Source organism: Lycium ferocissimum, chromosome 11, assembly GCF_029784015.1.
Source record: "Lycium ferocissimum isolate CSIRO_LF1 chromosome 11, AGI_CSIRO_Lferr_CH_V1, whole genome shotgun sequence".
In the NCBI taxonomy this organism is placed as follows: Eukaryota; Viridiplantae; Streptophyta; class Magnoliopsida; order Solanales; family Solanaceae; genus Lycium; species Lycium ferocissimum.
In genome coordinates, this window is record NC_081352.1 from 40,828,493 (window position 1) to 40,849,923 (window position 21,431).

General features: G+C 35.8%; 2 protein-coding genes across 2 annotated transcripts; both read left to right on the forward strand.

The window, feature by feature from the left end:
* The first annotated feature begins 4,740 nt into the window (after positions 1–4,740).
* LOC132035948 (cytochrome P450 CYP72A219-like) lies at positions 4,741–10,681 on the forward strand. The gene is made up of 5 exons (XM_059426127.1): positions 4,741–5,110; positions 7,706–7,923; positions 8,684–8,928; positions 9,038–9,422; positions 10,077–10,681. Exons 1-5 carry the CDS (start codon positions 4,825–4,827, stop codon positions 10,500–10,502), a joined length of 1,560 nt encoding a protein of 519 aa, XP_059282110.1. The 5' UTR covers positions 4,741–4,824; the 3' UTR covers positions 10,503–10,681.
* Positions 10,682–13,646: 2,965 nt separating this feature from the next.
* On the forward strand, positions 13,647–19,422 carry LOC132035949 (cytochrome P450 CYP72A219-like). Its single transcript, XM_059426128.1, has 5 exons — positions 13,647–13,987; positions 16,362–16,579; positions 17,326–17,570; positions 17,703–18,087; positions 18,755–19,422. Exons 1-5 carry the CDS (start codon positions 13,702–13,704, stop codon positions 19,178–19,180), a joined length of 1,560 nt encoding a protein of 519 aa, XP_059282111.1. The 5' UTR covers positions 13,647–13,701; the 3' UTR covers positions 19,181–19,422.
* Positions 19,423–21,431: the final 2,009 nt, after the last annotated feature.

Here is a 21,431-nt window from a genome sequence, read left to right on the forward strand (position 1 = left end):
TATTTTCGTAAAATATGTTTATGGATATATCTTTTCTGCAGTACATTTTTTACAATTCTAAATATATTTAGAGCTCAATAATCAAGAATTTTGGCCAGAGTCCAATTTTCATCTAGCGGATTGTATGGAAACAAAACAAATGAACAAAATTATAGCTTCTTGTATATACATTCTTGCCAACTCTCCTCTTTCAAGCTACTTATTTCATCTAAGCTTCTCCCCCCCTCTCTCATTGCATGATTCATCTTTTTTCCTCATGCAGTTTTTTTTTTTTCTCATTTCAAATTATTATGGAATCGCCACCTAACATTTAATTTAGGTGTTAGGTCAGCAAATTCATTTTATTTATTTTGAAATAAGTTATAGCAGTAATAATCTTCAATGGTAATAATATGTGTAAATTGATAAATAAATAAAAAAGGAGAGAACCCTTTTATCAAAATAACTCCTAATAATCTACCAACTTGATCACTAACTCGAGATTCTAGAGTCGGAGGTTCTTTAACACGGGGAATGTAATACACAACCCTCAAGTTCCATATAATATACTAGTCAGCACCGGTCCAACATATTGAATAAAGTAGACTGCAACATAATCACTTCTACATCAAATACAGATACAAGCAGTACAGGGGGTCGTTTGGTGCAAATTTTTTACAGAGATATAAATTTTATTACAAGCAAGGGTGGGTCTCCCCTTTTATCACAGGATTATTTGATCATCTCCCAGGATGGGATAAAATTCAGAGTGGGATAAATTAGAAATTATAATCTTGGGATAATTTTGGCTATCTATAAAACGACCACTTAGTGTTATTTGTTCTTGGAGAATTGGAAATTACGTTCTCCAGTTTCTCACACAGAGTAAGAATAAAATAGAAGTGGTTTATTAATGTCTCTAAAATGTGGAGCTTAGATAAATTACTGCCATGAAATATGTATATTAAATACTTATTTCTAAAGAAATTTACATCTATGGCTCACAACCTTGATATAGATCAAGGATAAGAATATTCCCCCACAAGACAACAAAGTTTCTCCAATTAGCCAAGTTGAATTTTTTTTCCAGGTCATCGTGTTTTTCCAGCATCTCACCCCTCCTTCGAATACTTGATATACTATGGAACCAATCCTTAAGCCAAACAACCACACTATGTCGAATAGGTAGTATCAAGCAAGAATTTGCTAGTGCTACTACACAAAAGAGTTTGATTTGTGGCCATATTTGCTACTTGTATTGGTTTACACGAAAAACTTTTACCCAGTAAACCTTCAAGTAACACAACACTTCAGTGTTATATGTCTCATACAAAAAGTGATTGAAGAGAACAAGGAGACATGGCCATCTCGAATTGAAGCGAACAAGGAGACATAACCATCTCGAAATGACTAATTTTCAAAGGTGAACAAGTACAAGAGATACATCACTTAATTTCAACGGATGAGCTTAACCAGATATGAGATTCTTGGGAATTGTTCACTGATAAAGAGACGATGCTTCCCAAGGCCTCACGTTCTGTTATGTAGGTTCACAGAACAATTTTCTCCCCTTAAAAGAGATACATCACTTATTTTCAAGGGATGAGCTTTGCCAGATATGAGATCATCCTTTCAGATCTCATCTTGAGACCTAAATATGCCATTCTCTTCATCAAGAAAAATTCCTAGGAGTTATGCATGATGAACAGGCAATCCATTTTTAATGTGTGCACCAGGAATACGAATCAAAGAAATGATTTATCATAAAATCTTTTCCCCCTGTCAATAAGACCAAAGACAACAGAAAAATTACATAGTATCTCAGAATTTCATTCTTAAGCATCCTAAAATATTGAAACGGTCATCAAAATAACCATGAACTTGATAGTAAATTATCTAGGCAATTAATGAATGTGCAGAAAGGTTGTTGCGGAAACATCAGAAAAATGAGCATGTAAAATTGAATGCTTTGAAATGTCAAAGTAGGACATAAAAGATAAATGAAAGAACACCTACTAACACATTATTATTAGTAATACAAAGATTGAAATTCAATAAACATAAAACTGGGAACATTAGAAGATGAGAACAACACAATTTTAGGTCAAGTTCATATGGCTGTACTGGCCTTATCATACAAAGACCTTACTTAAATCATTAAAATGTACCTTCTCATTACATTATTACTAAATTTTATTTACAGGAAAGGATCATTAATGCCAGTTTGTTGTATATTAACATTCTTGATATTCTAATCTAATGAAAAACACATCAATGCGGCTGTAAAACATATGTGGCTCTTTAACTTTCTCAAGAAGGGATAGTCAGCCATTTGCTTAAAAAAATGATGCAATTTTTATTATCTCTCTTTTCAGTGGATCGAATCCCCACGTCATTAAAAAAAAAAAAAAAAAAAAGGGATAGTCAGCCATTTGCTTAAAAAAATGATGCAATTTTTATCTTTTTCAGTGGATCGGCTCTCTTCCCTTGACTGGCTCAAAATGTTATATCTTCCTATCTTTATTCTTTACTACTAATATAATGAAACAAAGGAAATATGCACTTGAGCAGACCTATATAAAGTCAAATGTTAGCGGAATTTACATTTTACAGGAATAAATCATGTTTCATGATGTGATGAGAAATTATACTTGCAAAAAGATTTTTGATATCAAAGGACTTAGAGTGATTAATAGACAAAAACAATCTAGGTAATGTTTTCTCCAACTAATTTATTTTTAACCTATTTCTACAAAATAACCATCTCCCTGGTGTCTTTTTGATAAATAGCTCGAGCCATTTTCTCAAAATGTCGAGCCAACTTAGCAGTTCAAGAAATAAATAAAAGAAAAGGGGAATAATAATCTCATTGGGCCTTCCTATTTGAAACAATCCAAAACATTATCAAACTCATTTTATTTTCTCCGCCAGCATGCTTAATTGAAGTCCCTATCATATCAGTTTAAAGATATAAGTACAATGGATGCCTCAACATGCCAACATTTCCAAGATCAATAGTCCTGTGAGATATGGTGCATAGATGATGGACACCGTAATTGAAGAAATTATGAAGCCCCATTCTTGTGATTACTACTATAAAATTATGCTTTGAAGGAATTTACCTTCGTCTAACAATACTAATAACTTATCCAAAAATGGCAGGATTGTCATGTCATCTGGAGGTAAATAGTTGGCAGCTCTTCCCAAGAGCGAAGTGAAGACAAATTCTCTTAATCTCCAGCCTCTGACTATCCATCCATCCAACCACTAATCTGAACTTTTAAGAAAAAACTCAAGATTATTAAAAGAGTAGAAGAAGACGTCAAAGTTCTAAATGACTTCATACCCGCCTTTCCCCAAACAATGGCGAATGGAGATCATAATAGTTGCAAGTCATTCTAAAGAGTTGAAGTGACTGATCTGAACTTAGATACAATCCGTAGCTAAGCAGTCGCAAACTTTGCGACAGATATAACTTTTTTGTTGCAAAGTGGTTAGCTACGCGCATTTTGGTAAAGGACACAATTGATCGCTAACCTGTTGCTAAAACCAATTTTTTTAGTAGCATGGGGCAACGTTGTGGCGGTATAACCTTTGTTAAACATAACTAAAAATATTTGTCCTACATTTCTGCAATAATGATGTGCTTTGGCCTTTGGCCATCGTCGCCATCAAAAAGAAAAGTTCTAAACAGGATTCCAAAAGTTGTAGAATACAGAACAAACTCGCATGAGTTGAAACAAAAACATGAACAGGACTTGACTCAAATTTCATCTGCAGTTATTCACAGGAATAAAGGGTATAGGTGAAGAATCAAACTCGAAAGTCTGGAAATACATTTTAGTTTCTCTCTTGACGCATTAACATGCATAGAAACAAAAAAATCCAGCGCAAAAATCTAAGTCTCCTCTAGCCGATGACAAATTAAAGAAAATTATCAACTTGGGAACTCGTAATAACTTCAATGGACATGAAAAATTGAAAAGTACTAAGAGAACTGAAAAAATTGGGCAACATTTGAAAGAAAAGCACAACCGAAATTAATCACAACATAACACATGAATATTGGGAAAGACCTGAAAGAAGATCTGGGAAAAAATTAAAACATACCTGAAATGGCGGAAATACCCACTCAGATAGTACCACGAATTATGAAACTAATGAAGAATAATTGAATAATAAAGAGATGAGTAGGCTGTGTTTATTTTTTGGGAAGACAGATTGAAGGAGGCTTCTAGAGCTTTTTGTTGATAAACATTACACAGGGATAAAAGCACCATTTTAATAGAAGCATGAAATTACCCTTTTGCCCTTTGCCCTTGGTGGTTCCACTACTTGGCTAGTTGGCTCTTCTATATAGTAGAAAGTTGCATATTTAGTCTAACGTAGAGAAAGTGACAAAAATGATGATGCCATCTGACTAGGCACATTTTTTAAAAAAGAGATTTTTTTTTTAAAATTTGGGGTCTAAAATAAGTATTAAATGCTTTTAGGCTATTTGAAACAGAATGTCATTCTTTTGTATTTAAAAATAATATAAATTTATAAGAGAATCAACTGCACAAATATTTAAGACTTATGTTAGATCACTCAAAAAATTTATTTTTATTTCTTAAACCTCCAACAACGACATTTAAAACAAATTTTGTTCTAAAAATTTGGTTGGGTGTCTAATCAAATAGTGTCTAAAAGTCTTAGAGAAACCGACAGTGTGTTGAAATCTGTGCCTATATTAAACAAATGTTTGCCTTTGCTCGTCACTGATGACGACTTGGTAGATATGATTGTCGGGGGCAGAACTTAAATATTTAACGAAGTGAAGAAGCTAGTTTTTACTCTGACAAAATGGACACAATTCAAATGATAGTAACGGTATCTTGTTCTGCAATAGTAATTACTCTGTTTGTAGGTCTATGGAGAGTACTGAAATGGATTTGGTTCTGTCCCAAGAAGTTGGAGAAATTGTTGAGAAAACAAGGTCTAAAAGGGAATTCCTACAGAATATTGTATGGGGACATGAAAGATCTTTCTGGGATGATTAAGGAAGCTAATTCAAAACCTATGAATCTGTCTGATGATGATATAGCTTCAAGAATGGTGCCTTTCTTTGTTGAACTCATCAAGAAATATGGTATGTTTCCCAAAACTCAAAAAGAATTTTACACAATCCGATCATCACTTATTCGATAAATACATGTAAATCTTTTGACAATAACCTGGTGAAAATAGTAACTAATTTGTTAAATAGTAGATTAAATTCACTAACTTTTACACTGTCAGTCAGTGTATATAACTTAAATCCATTCACAAATCTCTCATTCATTTAGAACCCATAGCTCTTTTTAGTTATTGAGTTCGTAATTAAACATTTATGCATATTTAATGAACTTCCAAATACAAATACGGAGTTTAGGCATAACAATCATGTAGCTCTACAATCATTTCCTGTATTGAAATATACTTTTCTGATGATTTTTTCCAACTGACTGATACAAGGAGTTTAATTTGTCAAGATTTTGAATTAAAGTTTATTTTAGTTGTGTGAAAAAAAAATGTTTCATCTCGGAGACATCCATTTTTTTTGTTAGGGGTGAAGTATAGTTGTCTAGATAATATGTAAAGTGTGTAATTAAGGGTGTGTTCGGTATGGAGGAAAACATTTTTCAATTTTTTCATCTTCGTTTAGTCAAACATTTTGAAAAATATTTTCCTTAAAATTGGAGAAAATGACTTCCCCTAATAAAAGTAGGGAAAACAAGTTCACAAGTTCATTCCACCAATCACTCCCACCCACCACGCCCACCCACCCACCACCCCATCCCTCCCCCACCCCTCCCAAAAATAATTTTTTTTTGACATTATTTTGGTTTTTTGCACCCCCACCCAAACCCCTCACCCTACCCCCTCCCCCCACGACCCCCCACAAAAAATTTTTTTTTTGCAGCCCCATCCCATCCCATCCCACCCCGCACCCTACCCCTCCCCCACTCCCGCACCCCTACCCACCCCCTACAAAAAAAAATTAATATTTTTGAAAAAAAGTTTTGACATTTTTTTTGGCTTTTTGCACCCCAACCCCCCAAAATATTTTTTTTGAAAAAAAAGTTTTGACATTTGTTTTAGTTTTTTGCACCCCACCGCACCCTACCCCCACTCCAAACCGCACCACCACCCCTCCGGCCAAAAAAAGAAATTAATATTTTTGAAAAAAAAGTTTTGACATTTTTTTTGGTTTTTTGCACACCAACCCTCACCCTACCCCCCTACCCCACCCCTCACGCTACACCCCACCCCCGCCCCCCCCGCCAAATTTTTTTTTTTTTTTAAAAAAAAGTTTTGACATTTGTTTTGGTTTTTTGCACCCCACCCCCCTCCAAAAAAAATTGAAAAAAAGTTGACAATTATAAAAATTGAATGTTTGCATGTTTAAAAATTAGAACTTTTGGAGGGGGTGTGGGGTATTGGGGGGGTGGGGGTGGGTGGTGAATTTTTTTTTTTTTTTTTTTTAGGGTAGGGGGTGTCTGGAGGTGTAGAAACCCGCAAAAGACAATAAAAAACTTCAAAATAAATGTTAATGTTAATGTTGGGGTTGGGGTTGGGGTTGGGGTAGGGGGGGGGTATTGGTGTGGTATGGGTTCCACGGGGGAGGAGGGGGGGTGATGGGGGATGTGGTCGAGTAGAAAATTCAGAAAAAAATTAAAAACTTCAAAAAAAAATGTTGTGGGTGGGTGGGTGGGGGGAGGAGGAGGGGTGGTGTATGGGTTATAGGAGTGGTTGGGGGTGGGGTGCAAAAAACAAAAAAAATAAAAAATGGAGGGGGTGTGGGGGGCGTAGGGGTGGGTGGGTGCGTAGGGTGTGGGGGTGGGGGTATGGGGTTGGGTTGGAGTTGGTGAGGGTTGGGGTGAAAAAAACAAAACAAAAAAATCAAAAGAATTTTTTTTTTGGAGGGGAGGGTGGGGCCATAGGTGGGGTGGGTGGGAGTGGGGTTTGGGTGGGGGGAGGAGGAGGGGGTGGTGTATGGGTTATAGGAGTGGTTGGGGGTGGGGTGCAAAAACAAAAAAATAAAAAATGGAGGGGGGTGTGGGGGCGTAGGGGTGGGTGGGTGCGTGGGGTGGGGGGTGGGGGTATGGGGTTGGGTTGGAGTTGGTGAGGGTTGGAGGTGTGAAAAAAACAAAAACAAAAAAAAATCAAAAGAATTTTTTTTTGAGGGGGGAGGAGGGTGGGGCCATAGGTGGGGTGGGTGGGAGTGGGGTTTGGGTGGGGGTGGGAGTGGGGGGTATGGGGTTGGATTGGAGTTGGTGAGGCTTGGATGAGTATTTTCTGGAAAACATTTTCTATCAACCAAGCGAACATTAGAAAATAAGTGGAAATTCACTTATTTTCTAGGAAAACATTTTTCTTGGAAAACATTTTCCTCCATACCGAACACACCCTAAAAGTTGTTTCTTTTAGTTAACCCCCTCAACTTTGTTTTTAGGCACTAACCTTGAAAGAAGATTTAGGTACTTGCAAGATTTTACTCAATTCCTTACCTTGATGTGTAAAAAACTTTTGCAGGGTGTATGTAGTTTGTTTTAACTTTCATCGGATTTGATGAAGTTGTAACGAGCCTGATTTGTTTATTTCTTGAAGATCACTCTGTTCATTTCCTTCTAATTTTGGTTGTATAAAAGTTTATTTCCAAATTTGTACTAGTAGTACTTAATCCTGAGACATATGTTTGCAGGGAAAAATCCTTTTATATGGCTGGGTCCAAGACCACAAGTATTGATCATGGACCCTGAGCTTATAAAGGAAGTATTTTCCAAAAACTATTTGTATCAAAAGCAACATGGAAATCCAGTAGGCACCTTACTTGTACAAGGACTAGTAAGCTATGAGAAAGACAAATGGGCCAAACATAGAAAAATCATCAATCCCGCTTTCCATCTGGAGAAGTTAAAGGTTTGTCATTGCTTTTCTTTCCCCCTTCCTCCTTCAACTTCGTGATTGTTCAACCAGAATTTATTATGTTCGCAATTCCTAATTAATCCACCCTTGGATAAAATGCGGGCTCTTGCTTCTCTTTCAATGTAAACTTTTATGTATCCTGCATATGACTATTTCGAGTAATTTTTGTTATCGGACTTGAATTAGACTGGCGAAGAAGGATCTTATGGTTCTATAGTGTCGAATCTCGTTTCAAGCATCATTCAATGTTCTAGATTGTTTATCCGCCAGCGATAAAATGCTCCCTCTTGCTTCTCTGGCTAATCTTCCGTTAAAGACTTCTTTCCACTTTGACTTTCCTTTTTTATATTTTCAATCTGGACTTGCATGTATTCCACATATGACTATATTGAGTGATTCATCCTACCTAGGTTGAGTTTATGGTTCAAATAAGTCGAATCTTGTCTGGATCATCATTTGTCAGGACTCTTTTTTGCGTAAGTTCCTTGGCTTGGGCAGGGCATTTGGTCCATGTTGCTTTTCCTGCATCCAGAGAGAGACTATGTTCGGTGGAATAATTTCTTAGATGTAATACATCAAAATGGAGTTATTTATTATAAAGAGATTCGCTATTCCTGACATTGCTTCGCTTTAATTGTTATTTGAACGCTCTTTTGTTTGATTGATCCAGCACTTACACTAGAGGGTGATGGTACCACTATATATGTAATTAGTGTCATTGACATATTTCCTCTTTCACCATTTTCACGAACAGCATATGCTTCCAGCTTTTTACTTGAGCTGTAGTGAGATGCTAAGCAAATGGGATGACATTGTATCCATCGAAGGCTCACATGAGATAGATGTATGGCCTCACCTTCAGCAATTGAGTAGTGATGTGATCTCTAGGACAGCTTTTGGCAGTAGTTACGAAGAAGGTAGAAAGATATTTGAACTTCAAAGGGAACAAGCTCAGCATTTTCTTGAAGCTGTACGCTCAGTTTATATCCCAGGCTGGAGGTAAATTGTAGCTGCAGTACTCTATTACAAACTACAAAGTTTATTAGTAAATGCAAATTGAATAGTTCTGATTTTTATGAGTGCATTTTGGTTTTCTTTTTTATAAAAGATTTTTGCCAACAAAGAGGAACAGAAGAATGAAGGAAATAAACAAGGATGTTCGGTCCTCAATTAGAGGTATTATTGATAAAAGATTGAAGGCAATGGAAGCAGGGAACGCCGATAATGAGGATCTATTGGGCATATTGCTGGAGTCGAATTTTAAAGAAATTGAACAGCACGGGAACAAGGATTTTGGAATAAGCATTGAAGAAGTCATTGAAGAATGCAAGCTATTCTATTTTGCTGGTGCAGAAACTACGTCAGTGTGGCTCCTATGGACTCTCATATTGTTAAGCAGGTATCAAGATTGGCAGACACGGGCCAGAGAAGAAGTCTTGCAAGTCTTTGGGAGTCAGAAACCAGATTTTGATGGATTAAATCGTCTAAAAGTTGTACGTATTCTAGTTTTGTTGGTTCAATTATGTGCCATGGGTATTTACTTTCATTGTTAGTGCTATTGCTTGAATTTTAATAGACGGGATCTTTGATACTGGACTAGAAGATGCTATGGTTTCCTTAGGAAGGACGGGGACTATTCTATAAGCACGTGTGAATTTCTTTTGATTATCGGTAGGGTGAGACTTGGAACTCATGATTTCTGCTTTCTATGACACCATGTTGAATTGTGTGACCATTTCATATAAGTTTAAGCTATTAGACAATTATGTCTTCAATAGGGGGGATACTCTCATTTCTGGAACTTCTCTTTATGTTGTTTACAAACTAGAGGATTACTCCATTCGTAGGAATTAGTTTAGCCACAAATATTTAACGAAGTCAGCAAAGAAGCCCGAACTTCAGGATAAGAGGTGCCCCCCTCACCAGGTCCGGGGACTGTTTATAAAAAACACAGGTCTTTGCAAAATCGTAATACCATGTATGGGTGCTAACGCCTGCTAAGTTCTAGAAGGTCAAGGAAGTTTGACTTGATGATAGGGGAGCCGACGACTGAAGCCCCCGTGAACGGCAGCAATAACTATTTTGGTAACTTCTTACATTTCTCGTTCATGCTAAGATATAACTGATGGAGGAGTTTTTTGTTGCAGGTTACGATGATCTTGTACGAGTCATTAAGGCTATATCCCCCGATAACAACACTTACCCGACGGGCTAATGAAGACATTGCACTAGGAGAACTATCTCTACCAGCTGGTGTATTTGTCTCTATGCCAGTGATCTTATTACATCATGATAAAGAGATATGGGGTGAAGATGCAAACAAGTTCAATCCAGAGAGATTTAAAGGAGGACTATCAAGTGTAACAAAGGGTCAGGTCACATATTTTCCATTTGCTTGGGGCCCTAGAATATGCATTGGACAAAATTTTGCCATGTTAGAAGCGAAGATGGCTTTGTCTATGATCCTGCAATGCTTCTCTTTCGAATTGTCTCCATCCTACACACATGCTCCTCAATCCATGGTAACCATTCAGCCTCAATATGGTGCTCCACTTATTTTCCACAAACTATAAATTGGTATTTTTGTGAGAGGTGTCTTGTAATATATTAGAGTTTATTCAGACTCATCGTGGGCGGAGTTACAATATTAGATACGGGTTTCGATGAACTCAGTAACTTTTGCTTAAATCTTGTATTTGTATCTATATCTGGAAACTCATTAACTATGTATAAATATTTAGTTGCAACCTCAGTACTAAAATGAACTATTGGTTCGGTGGCAAGTTCATAACCCCTAAACTTTAAATTTCAATTCCGACGGTGATTTGGTTACATGCTTTTAACATGGTTTTAGTGTTGGGAGTTCATGGAGAGATGGAAGCATCAAGATTTGGTTCGGACTCCTCTGCAAGAGGAAAAAAAATAGACGATAGGTACTCCTCAATATGTCTACTCAACAAGATTGAAGTTAAAATCGAAAACTTCGGAGAGAGGAGAACACAATTTTTCTTTTAAAAAAAAATAAAAGATAGTCAAATATATTTTTATTTAAAATCTACTTTTATAGCTTGTTTAGATGCGAAGTCATTAATTACTGGTATATAATCCTCAAAAAAGTTTCTTCTCTCTCTCTTCTTCTTCTTTTTTTTTTTTTTTTGATAAAATTTTTGTACTCCCTCTGTCTCAATTTATGTGACATAATTCGGATTTCGAGAGTCAAACTTTTTATTTTTGTCATGAATTCGGATATATAATTTTTAAGTTTTTTGAAAAATAATTTACATATTTAAAACTACATAAAAATAATATAAGTCACAATAATTTTTTAAATAAATTAGCCATAAAACTTAATAAAAATGGGGCTCCAAAAATTTGGGGGCGTAAAGCCATTGCCTTAGTGGCTTTGGCCTTGAGCTGACCCTGTCCTTTAGTTTAGTCGGGCCAGGTCCCCCGGTGTTCCAATTGCAAAATGCCTACAGTTAACAACCACCGACATGTCAAGATTCAAATTCGAATATTTTGCTGCCGGTGGAACATATATTCAGCTTATAAATTGTCACCTAGAGACAGCAAAGGAAAAATTCAAGATCATCTGTAAATGACAAAGCCACACTTCCCTTAAAAGGGAGATTTAAAATATTTTGAACTTTAATAAGCAGAGCTACAAAAGACTGCAGTGTTCAAGGTATTGAATCAGTTGAGTAACTTATAACAAGTGTTTGGAAAATTCTAATAAAATAACCTGAGAATAAATATGTATATAGAAAAGATATCTTTATTTATTGATTTGAATTAAATAAAAATAAATTTTATTCTATGTCTATCTGGTAAGCGAATGTGAGCTAAATCCTCATAAAGTAAATGTGCATACCAACTATTGGTACTTAATGAGCCTCAATAATTCTTTCACTAAAATTGCAACGAGGTTTTAAAAAAACATAACGTAGAAATATCAATAAATTATATTCCTTTACCATAATCTCTATAAGATGGTACTACTAATACTTATACTACCATTCACTCACTCGTTTAAATTTATGTGAATTTATTTCCTTATTAATTCGTGTCCAAAAGAATGATATCGTTTTATATTTGGAAACAATTTATCTTTATGAAATAATCTATAGTCACACAAAATATATGTGACTCATTTAACATCATAAGTTTAAAAAATTTCTCTTCTTTCTTAAACTCCGCCCCCGATCAAATGAGTTTACATAAATTAAAACGGAGTATGATTGATTGTTTGTTAGAAATAAAATAAAATAAAATCAGAGCCACTCATGGTGTCTTGGGAAAAAAAACTGATAGTGGTTAAACTCGTCACTGATCACTGATGACGACTCCGTAGACATCATTGTAGGGGCAGAAGTAATACTTAACGAAGTGAATGAGCTAGCGTGGATAACAAAATTTTACTGAATTCAAATCCACAGCAAATTCGGATTGTATATTAAATTCAAAATATACTAGTCCACATAAGTATTGTGGATTAATTATGTAAGTTCAGTCAATATGAATTTAATTAAGGGAAAAGGACACTGTGTATCCACTCAGCCAAACTAATCCCACATTTAACTACTGTTTGGGTTTAATTCCACTAGGTGTCCGTTCGGCCCAAAATAATGCCAAGGCTGACCGGCCCAACAACCCAGACGCTTAAAAAAAAAAAAAGACTTTTCGTGGCGATTAAGTCGCCACTAAAGGGCTGCTACAGTATATATACATATGTTGAAATTATATATACACTTTATATACAAGAATTATACAGCTTATATACATATGCTGGAATTAATCATACATTTATTTTACATAAGTTATACGTTAATTATACATTTATTATACAATAATAATATGATATTTTTTTTTACATATACAATAGTGATACATATTATATACCACAATGATACGGTTTCTATTATACATTTTTTACACGTATGGTACACTTTTTATACAAGACTGATACAGTTTATATACACATCTTTGAAATTATATATACACTTTATATACAAAAAATGATATATATTATATACAAAAATGATATGATTTTCTATTCTATACGGGCGATTTAACGTCTTTCGATACACATTATATACGCAAATGATATATATTATATACAAAAATGATACATAACTTAGTGATTCATATTTTATACGGTTTCTATACATTACGTATATAGGTACTGATACATATTTTATACACAAATGACACATATTATATATAAAAATCGCCTCAAATATTTTTGTGTTTGAGTTTTTATTTGAAAATTGTCTTATTTAAGTTTTGGCTAATGGATGAGATTAGTTTAGTAAGTATAATTTGGGTTTGGGAAAAATTGGGTTAGAGGGTGGGATTAGTTTCACCCCACCGACCATTTATGTCCTTTTCCCTTTAATTAATGGTCCAATTGCGTTGGGCTAGTCTATTGATTTGGGCTACGAATGATGAGCCCACTTCTTAAGTCTAAGATGTTATTTTATTTAAGAGGTCAAATTTGGTGTCACTTGTCAAAATGACGTGGCATGTCAAGTCAAATAAAAGAGCCGATAAAATCATGGCACATGTCAAAATGACAAAGCATACCTAATCAAATAAAAAACTAATAAAAATACACCATGTGTATAAATGACATGTTCTGACCAATCAAATATTACCTGGAATCTGAGCGGTCGAAATGAGTGTCCTCCACCATCCTATAACTATAAATACGAGTGTTCATAATTAACAAAGGACGAGAATTCTAACAATAAGCCAAAGAAAGCTCGTGTATACATGGACACAATCCAAATGACAGTAAAAGTATGTTGTGCTGCCATAGCAATTACTCTGTTTGTGTGTCTATGGAGAGTGCTGAATTGGGTTTGGTTCAGACCAAAGAAGTTGGAGAAGTTCTTGAGGAAACAAGGTCTAAAAGGGAATTCTTACAGAGTGTTGTATGGGGACATGAAAGATCAATCTGGGATGATTAAGGAAGCCACCGCAAAGCCTATGAATCTGTCTGATGATGATGTAGCTCCAAGAATGGTGCCTTTCCTTCTTGAAACCATCAAGAAATATGGTATGTTTTCATAAATCCCTCATTCGTATTCCTGTATATGAAATCTCTTTTTCTATGAGTTTTTCCAATGAAGAGTTGGATCAAGATTTTGAATTATACTTTGCTTTAGTTGTGTGGAAAGAATCACGTTTTAGAGGCGGAACAAAAATTTCAACTTTATGGGTCTGGATTCTAGAATGATGACGTCAAGTCTTAATAACTGGGTTCAAAATCTAGTTTGTTTACATGTTTAATTAATTTTCTAACACAAATATATTGTTTAAGTAAAAGTTACTGTACAGTGTGTACGTCTACTCTAAGTTGCTTCTTATGCATAGGAGAAGAATGCTGTGTTGCAGAATTTAAGACATAATTAAGGGTGTGTTTGGTATGAAGTAAAATGTTTTCTCGGAAAATAAGTGATTTTCCTACTCATTTTCTTGGGTTTGGTACGCAAGTTGGAAAATATCATTTTAAGAGCAGTTGCATATATTCAAAACAAAATCACTATAAAGTTTTTGAATAAGGAGTGCAACTTTTGGTGGTGGGGCGTACGGATTGGGAGGCGGGGTAGGCCGGGTTGGGGGGCGGGGGCATGGGGCTTGGTGGTGCAAAAAACCAAAAAAAGAAAAACTTTTAAAAACTTTTTAAAAATGAAAACTAACTTTTTGGGGGGTGGAGGGTGTAAAAGCCCAAGAAAAAGGAAAAACTTTTTTAAAAATGAAAATTAATTTTTTCTGGAGGGTGGGGGGGGGGTGTAAAAATCAACAAAACAAAAAAACTTTTAAAAACTTTTTTTTTTTTTGAAAAAATTTAAACTTTTTTTTTTTTTTTTTTGGGGGATTGGGGGGTGGTACTGGAGGTAAGAATTTTTTGTCCATTTCTTATATATTTTTTATAAAAGTAAAATAAAATATATAAAAAGAAAATTCAAAAGGGGGTGGGGGTGGAAGGTAGGGGTGGGGGAAGTGGAGTGGGGTTTGGGATGGGTGGTGGAAGGTGGGGTGTTGGGGTTGGGGGTTTTTGGGGTGGTGGGTGGAGTGGGGTCGTGGGGAGGGAGGGGTTGGGTTGGGTTTGTTGGTGCGAAGGTGGAGTTGGGGGTTGCGGGGGTTGGGGCGTGGGGGATGGTTGGGGAATGCATCAGTGTTGGGGGTTGCGGGGGTGGGGCGTGGGGCGTGGGGGGTCATTGGGTAATGCATCAGTGTGCATTTGTTAATCCGGAAAATGTTTTCCCTCAATTTTTATGGAAAACATTTTCACCTATTTGGAGGAAAACATTTTTGTTAATCTTTACTGCAATCAAACAAGAGAAAATAGGAAAGCATTTTCCGTCATACCAAACACACTCTAAATAAATAAAAAGTGTGCTTCTTTAAACCGTTTTTAGCTTTATCGGAGCAGGCGGAGAGTCTCACGGCCACACACCCATTGTCAACAAGAATTTATACGTGTGCTTGACTCATAAAAAAGAACTAAGCCCGCACATGAGGGTTGTGCAGAAGACATAATTATGTCAATAAAAGGTGTGCCCCTCTAATATCTTAGGCTTTTAGATAAGAAGGTCACACTCTTCAACATGTAGAGCTAAAATTATTTATGGTCATCTCTCCAACAGTGTCCACTTTGTGGAATTCTACATCTTATATTATGAAGGTGCACATGCTGGACCTCAAATTTTATAACATAGTCAGTGACTACGTCTAACCGTTCTTAAAATAAAAAAAATAAAATAAAAAAATGGGACTATTAACCTACAGTCTGCTCGCTACGACAAGTTAAATTATACTGATAATGTGAAAAAAAAAAAAAATTACATTAGCGTAAATATGCATAAACAAGCTTGCATGATTTAAATTAAAGACCTTTATGCCTAGGAACAGTTTACAGGGTGTGTTTCCTTTCAACTTTTCCAGAATAAAACAAAGTGAAACCTCTTTGAGAAAAGTTGATGAAGAAACCACTGTATATGTTGCCTGTATGGTCTTGGTTATCACAATGGTTCTGATTATTTGAAGAGATAAATTGATTAAAAAATCACATTCTTTTTGAAGTTAACGGTTTACTGTTAGCACTAAAAATTGAGTTTCCTGTAAATCAAGTTAGTCAAACAATGATTATGATTAATGAAGCTGATTTAATTGAAAGATGATCATATCAGCTAACATAATCCAAATTAAACTTTTCCTTACTCTAATTAAAAGATTGGTTCTTCCTCTTTGAAAGTCAGAGTTTTGAAAGATTGGATTTGATGAAGTTTTAGTTAGCCTTCTTCTCCTGATTTGCTGATCTATTGAAGATAACTCTGTTCATGTCTTTCTAGTTTTTGGTTATATAAATGTTCATTTCCAATTTGTACTAATAGTTATATCTGAGAGTCTGAAACATATGCTTGCAGGGAAAAAATCTTTTATATGGTTTGGTCCAAGACCACAAGTATTGATCATGGACCCTGAGCTTATAAAGGAAGTACTCTCCAAAAACTACTTGTATCAAAAGCTTCATGCAAATCCATTCGCCACCTTATTTGTACAAGGACTAGTAAGCCATGAGGAAGACAAATGGACCAAACATAGAAAAATCATCAATCCTGCCTTCCATCTAGAGAAGTTAAAGGTTTGTCATTGCTTTCCTTCCCCTCTTCTTCCTTCAACTTCGTGATTGGTCAACCAGAAATTATTATGTTCGCAATTCCTAATTAATCCACCTATGGATAACATGTGGGATCTTGCTTCTCTATCTTTTTTTTTAAGCAATTTATTCTGTTAGGATTCACCCTAACAGAAATTTTTATATATAATAAAAAAACTGCAGAAGTCCAAAAAACAAAACAAAGGAAAACAAGGTTCAGAGAAACAAAATGAAAGCTAGGAAACTTCTAATGCAACTCTATGCATGATCCTTCTTGTCTTGATCCTCAAATTTGGATTTTGTGTCTTGTTTATGTTGAGAATTCTTCTTCCTTGTATTGGCAAGCATGCAAAATCTGTAAACTGTAGTAAACCTGTGTTCTCCATTGCATAATTTGCCAAATAATCAGCTAGCTGATTTCCTTCTCTCAAAATATGAACAATATGACTCTGCAGTTCCTCCATGATATTCTGAATCTCTTCCAGCACATCTGTCAGTTCCCAAGGTGGTTTCCATTGCCTTTGTATCATGTTCATTAACACCAATGAATCAGTTTCCAGAATCATTTGCGTAATGTTGGCTGTCTTACAATACCTCATTGCTTCTTGAATTGCTATTGCTTGAGCCTGTATGTTTTTGCTTCTCTATCACTTTTACTACTATGTATTCCTAATTATGTTTCAAGTGCTGTGTCACTGACATGTTTCCTCTTTCACCATTTTCTCGAACAGCATATGCTTCCAGCTTTTTACTTGAGCTGCAGTGAGATGCTGAGCAAATGGGAAGACACGGTTGCAGTTGGGGGCTCACATGAGATAGATGTATGGCCTCACCTTCAGAAATTGAGTGGTGATGTGATCTCTCGGACGGCTTTTGGCAGTAGTTATGAAGAAGGTAGAAAGATTTTTGAACTTCAAAAGGAACAAGGCCAGCATTTTCTCAATGCTCTACGCTCCGTTTATGTCCCAGGCTGGAGGTAACTTAATTCTCCTAAGAATTTGGTAATTGTAGCTGTAGTACTCTAATATGAGCAACAAAGTTCATTAGGAAATGCATATTGATTAGTTCTAATTTTTGTGAATGCATTTTGGTTTTCTGTTTTATAAAGATTTTTACCAACAAAGAGGAACAGAAGAATGAAGGAAATAAAAAGGGATGTTCAGTCCTTAATAAGAGGTATTATTGATAAGAGATTGAAGGCAATGGAAGCAAGGGATGCGGATAATGAGGATCTATTGGGCATATTGCTTGAATCGAATTATAAAGAAATTGAACAGCACGGAAACAAGGACTTTGGAATGAGCATCGAAGAAGTCATTGAAGAATGCAAGCTATTCTATTTTGCTGGCGCAGAAACTACATCAGTGTGGCTTCTATGGACTCTCGTGTTGTTGAGCAGGTATCACGATTGGCAGACACGGGCCAGAGAAGAAGTCTTACAAGTGTTTGGGAGTCAGAAACCAGATTTTGATGGATTAAATCGTCTAAAAGTTGTAAGTATTCTAGTTTTGTTGGTTCAATTTATGTGCCATGGGTATTTACTTTGATTGCTATTGCTATTTCTTGAATGCTTGAATTTAAAAAAAAGGTTCATGATACTGGACTAGAACATGCCATGGTTTCCTTAGGAGGGGGGGGGGGGGGTGGGCTCTTCTAAAAGCACGTGTTTCTTTTGATTATCGGTGGTGTGAGACTTGAGCTCATGATTTTTGCTTGCTCTAACACCGTGTTGAATTGTGTGACCATCTCATCCATCAGTTTAAGCTATTAGAAAATTATGTCTTCAATAGTGGGGATAATCTCATTTCTTGAACTTCTCTTTATGTTGGTTACAAGCTAGAGGATTAATCCATCCATAGGAATTAGCTTAGCCCCAAAAATTTAAGGGAGTCAGCAAAGTATCCCCCTAACTTCGGGAAAAAAGGGGTCGCAGTGACCAGGCCTGGCACTACTTACCAAAAACAGAGGTCTTAGCAAATTCGTAAGACCATCTATGGGGGTTGATGCCTGCCCAATGCCAGAAGGTTAAGGAAGTTGGTGACCTTATGATACGGGAGCCGGCGACCGAAGCCCCGGTGAACGGTGACCATAACTGTAACGGTAACTTTTTATACTCTCGTTCATGCTAGATATAACTGATGGAGGGATTTTTTCTTGCAGGTAACGATGATTTTGCACGAGTCATTAAGGCTATATCCCCCGGTAACAATACTTACCCGACGGGCTAATGAAGACATTGCACTAGGAGAACTATCTCTACAAGCTGGTGTAATAGTCTCTATGCCAGTGATCTTGTTGCATCATGATAAAGAGATATGGGGTGAAGATGCAAACAAGTTCAATCCAGAGAGATTTAAGGAAGGACTATCAAGTGCAACAAAGGGTCAAGTCACATATTTTCCATTTGCTTGGGGTCCTAGAATATGCATTGGACAAAATTTTGCCATGTTAGAAGCAAAGATGGCTTTGTCTATGATTCTACAAAGCTTCTCTTTTGAACTCTCTCCATCTTACACACATGCTCCTCTGCCCATGGTATTTGTTCAGCCTCAGTATGGTGCTCCACTTATTTTCCAGAAACTATAATTTGGTAGCATTTGTGAGAGGCGTCTTGTAATATGGAGTAATACAGTTATTCAGACTCAGGTTCAGGGCGGAGTTACAATATTAGATATGGGTTTGGACGAACTAAATAACTTTTGCTTAAACCTTATATTTGTATTAGGAAACCCAGTAACTAAAATGAGCTATGAATTTGTTGGCAAACTCAGAATCTATAAACTTGAAATTCTGGATCTTCTACAAGAAATATATTATTTTGCTACTGATGGATCACAGGATCTCTAACTTCCTCCTCTTCTCTCTCACTGTTTTGCTAGTGTTAATTTTTTTTTTTTAAAATATTCTTTAGTTACTCTGCAGGTCCTTGTCCGTTGTTTTATGTTATTATTTATTGTCTCTTGTTCATCGGTTTAGTTACTATTCCTTTTTCCTATTTGACCTGCTTTGTTATTGCTTTATTTTGAGCCGAGGATCTATAGAAAACAACCTCTCTATCTGTTAAGGTAGGGGTAAGGTCTGCATCTTTTGATTCCTTGTTGTAGTTACTCCGCAAGTCATCTAAGACGTGAATTCTGGATTACATGTAACCTTTCTGGCACTTGATGACCGGCCTTGTTTGTACATCCTGATGACGTCATAGTCGTAGCTAGGACCGCATAGTGAGGCGCACCGGGCTGCCCTTTCTAGCCTTCAATGAGCTTTCATCCACTGCTGGCCTTTGGTTTTCCCTTCTATTTTTTTCCAGCCTCACTTGATTAATATCTAGGGCCAGTCCAGTCCTGCATTCATGTTTTCTTTGAGCTGTAACTTTCCTACTTGGTAATAAAAGTTAGTAAAAAAAAAAAAAAAAAAAAAAAAAACTTGCTGCAGAGTAGTTTCAGTCATTTTCTTATCTTTAATGCCTCGTCAATGTATCTACTAGTCTCGCGATATTTCATTGTCCTGCGCACAACACAGCTGCTTTATGTGCATAACTGTCTATAGGACAAAACACACAAATAATCACTTTCTTTAACAACCAATGAAAAGCTTTGTTGTTATGGCAAATTTATAAAACAGCCCTTGGACATTCTAGAAACAACACGTATAAGCTAAAGAATTATGAAAAAAGTAGTTGGCCTTTTGGTCATAGTAGAAAGCATTTGGGGCAATTTGCAGGATTGTCCTTCACTGGGAGTGGTCTTTAATATTTGTCCCTCAAATTGGTGGTCTTTAATTTTTATTTTTCGCCTAAAATTTATGAGTTCCGGATTCCAACCCTGTTCAGTCAATTTTTTTAAAAAAAATCCAAGACAGAGTTTGGATTTCGCAAGGCAGAGGTTGGTAGCAAAATTAATGTAATCGGCAAAAATTGAGCGCTTGGGCAAAAAAAACTTCTTCCTTAACGCCTAACTTTTATTAAAATTAGCTTTAAATCGCAAAAGTTAAGCCTTAAGACAGAGGTTTGAAAAATTTCAGTTAAGTAATTTTTTTATTTTTTTTTGCCTTAAGGCATAAATTGAACCCCAAGTTAAGGCAGAGTAGGCATAAGTTGGGGTCGACTTCTTAAGGCGGAAGTTCTGGCGAAAATTACGCCTTGCGAATCGAATTCTCTTTGAAATTATTTTTTTAATTTTTAGTACGAACGGGGGTTAGAACATAAGCAAAGAGTTTTTTAAGCGAAGACGAAATTAATTAAGACACAATTTGAGGAGAAAAAATTAAAGACCACAACAAAAGAAGGGCAATCGCGCAAACTTGAAGCATTTGTACATTGTAGTAAGCACAACAGGCACACTTGCGCAAAGGAGAAAATCATACTCCATCCGGCTGGCAATATTTGTCATGTTTTATTTTTTGTGAGTCAAATTAGATTAATTTTGATCAATATTTTAAGATTTTTTAATCATATTGATATGAGATAGAATTGTAGCTTATAGTTTCATATAGTTTTTGAATATCTAAAGAGATAATAGTCAACAAATTTCAAATGTCGCGTTTTTTGTGAGTTTTCGGCGCGAGCTATCGGTTGATTGCGTCTCCTCAATTATTATCAGCTATTTATTAAACGCATAAACTATTAAGTGTTTGTGTTTTTATAGCTTACTTCTCTTATTATTTTTCAAAACGTCATCTCTTATTTGGAAACTCTAAATAAATTGATATTTTTGACCATTATCTCTTCTTTTTTTTTAAAATTTTTTAATTAATTTTAATTATCCTTTAGTTATTTTGCACCATTATTTTTTTAAAAAAAAAATAATGCACCCCGCCTTTGGAAAATTAGGAAAGGGTT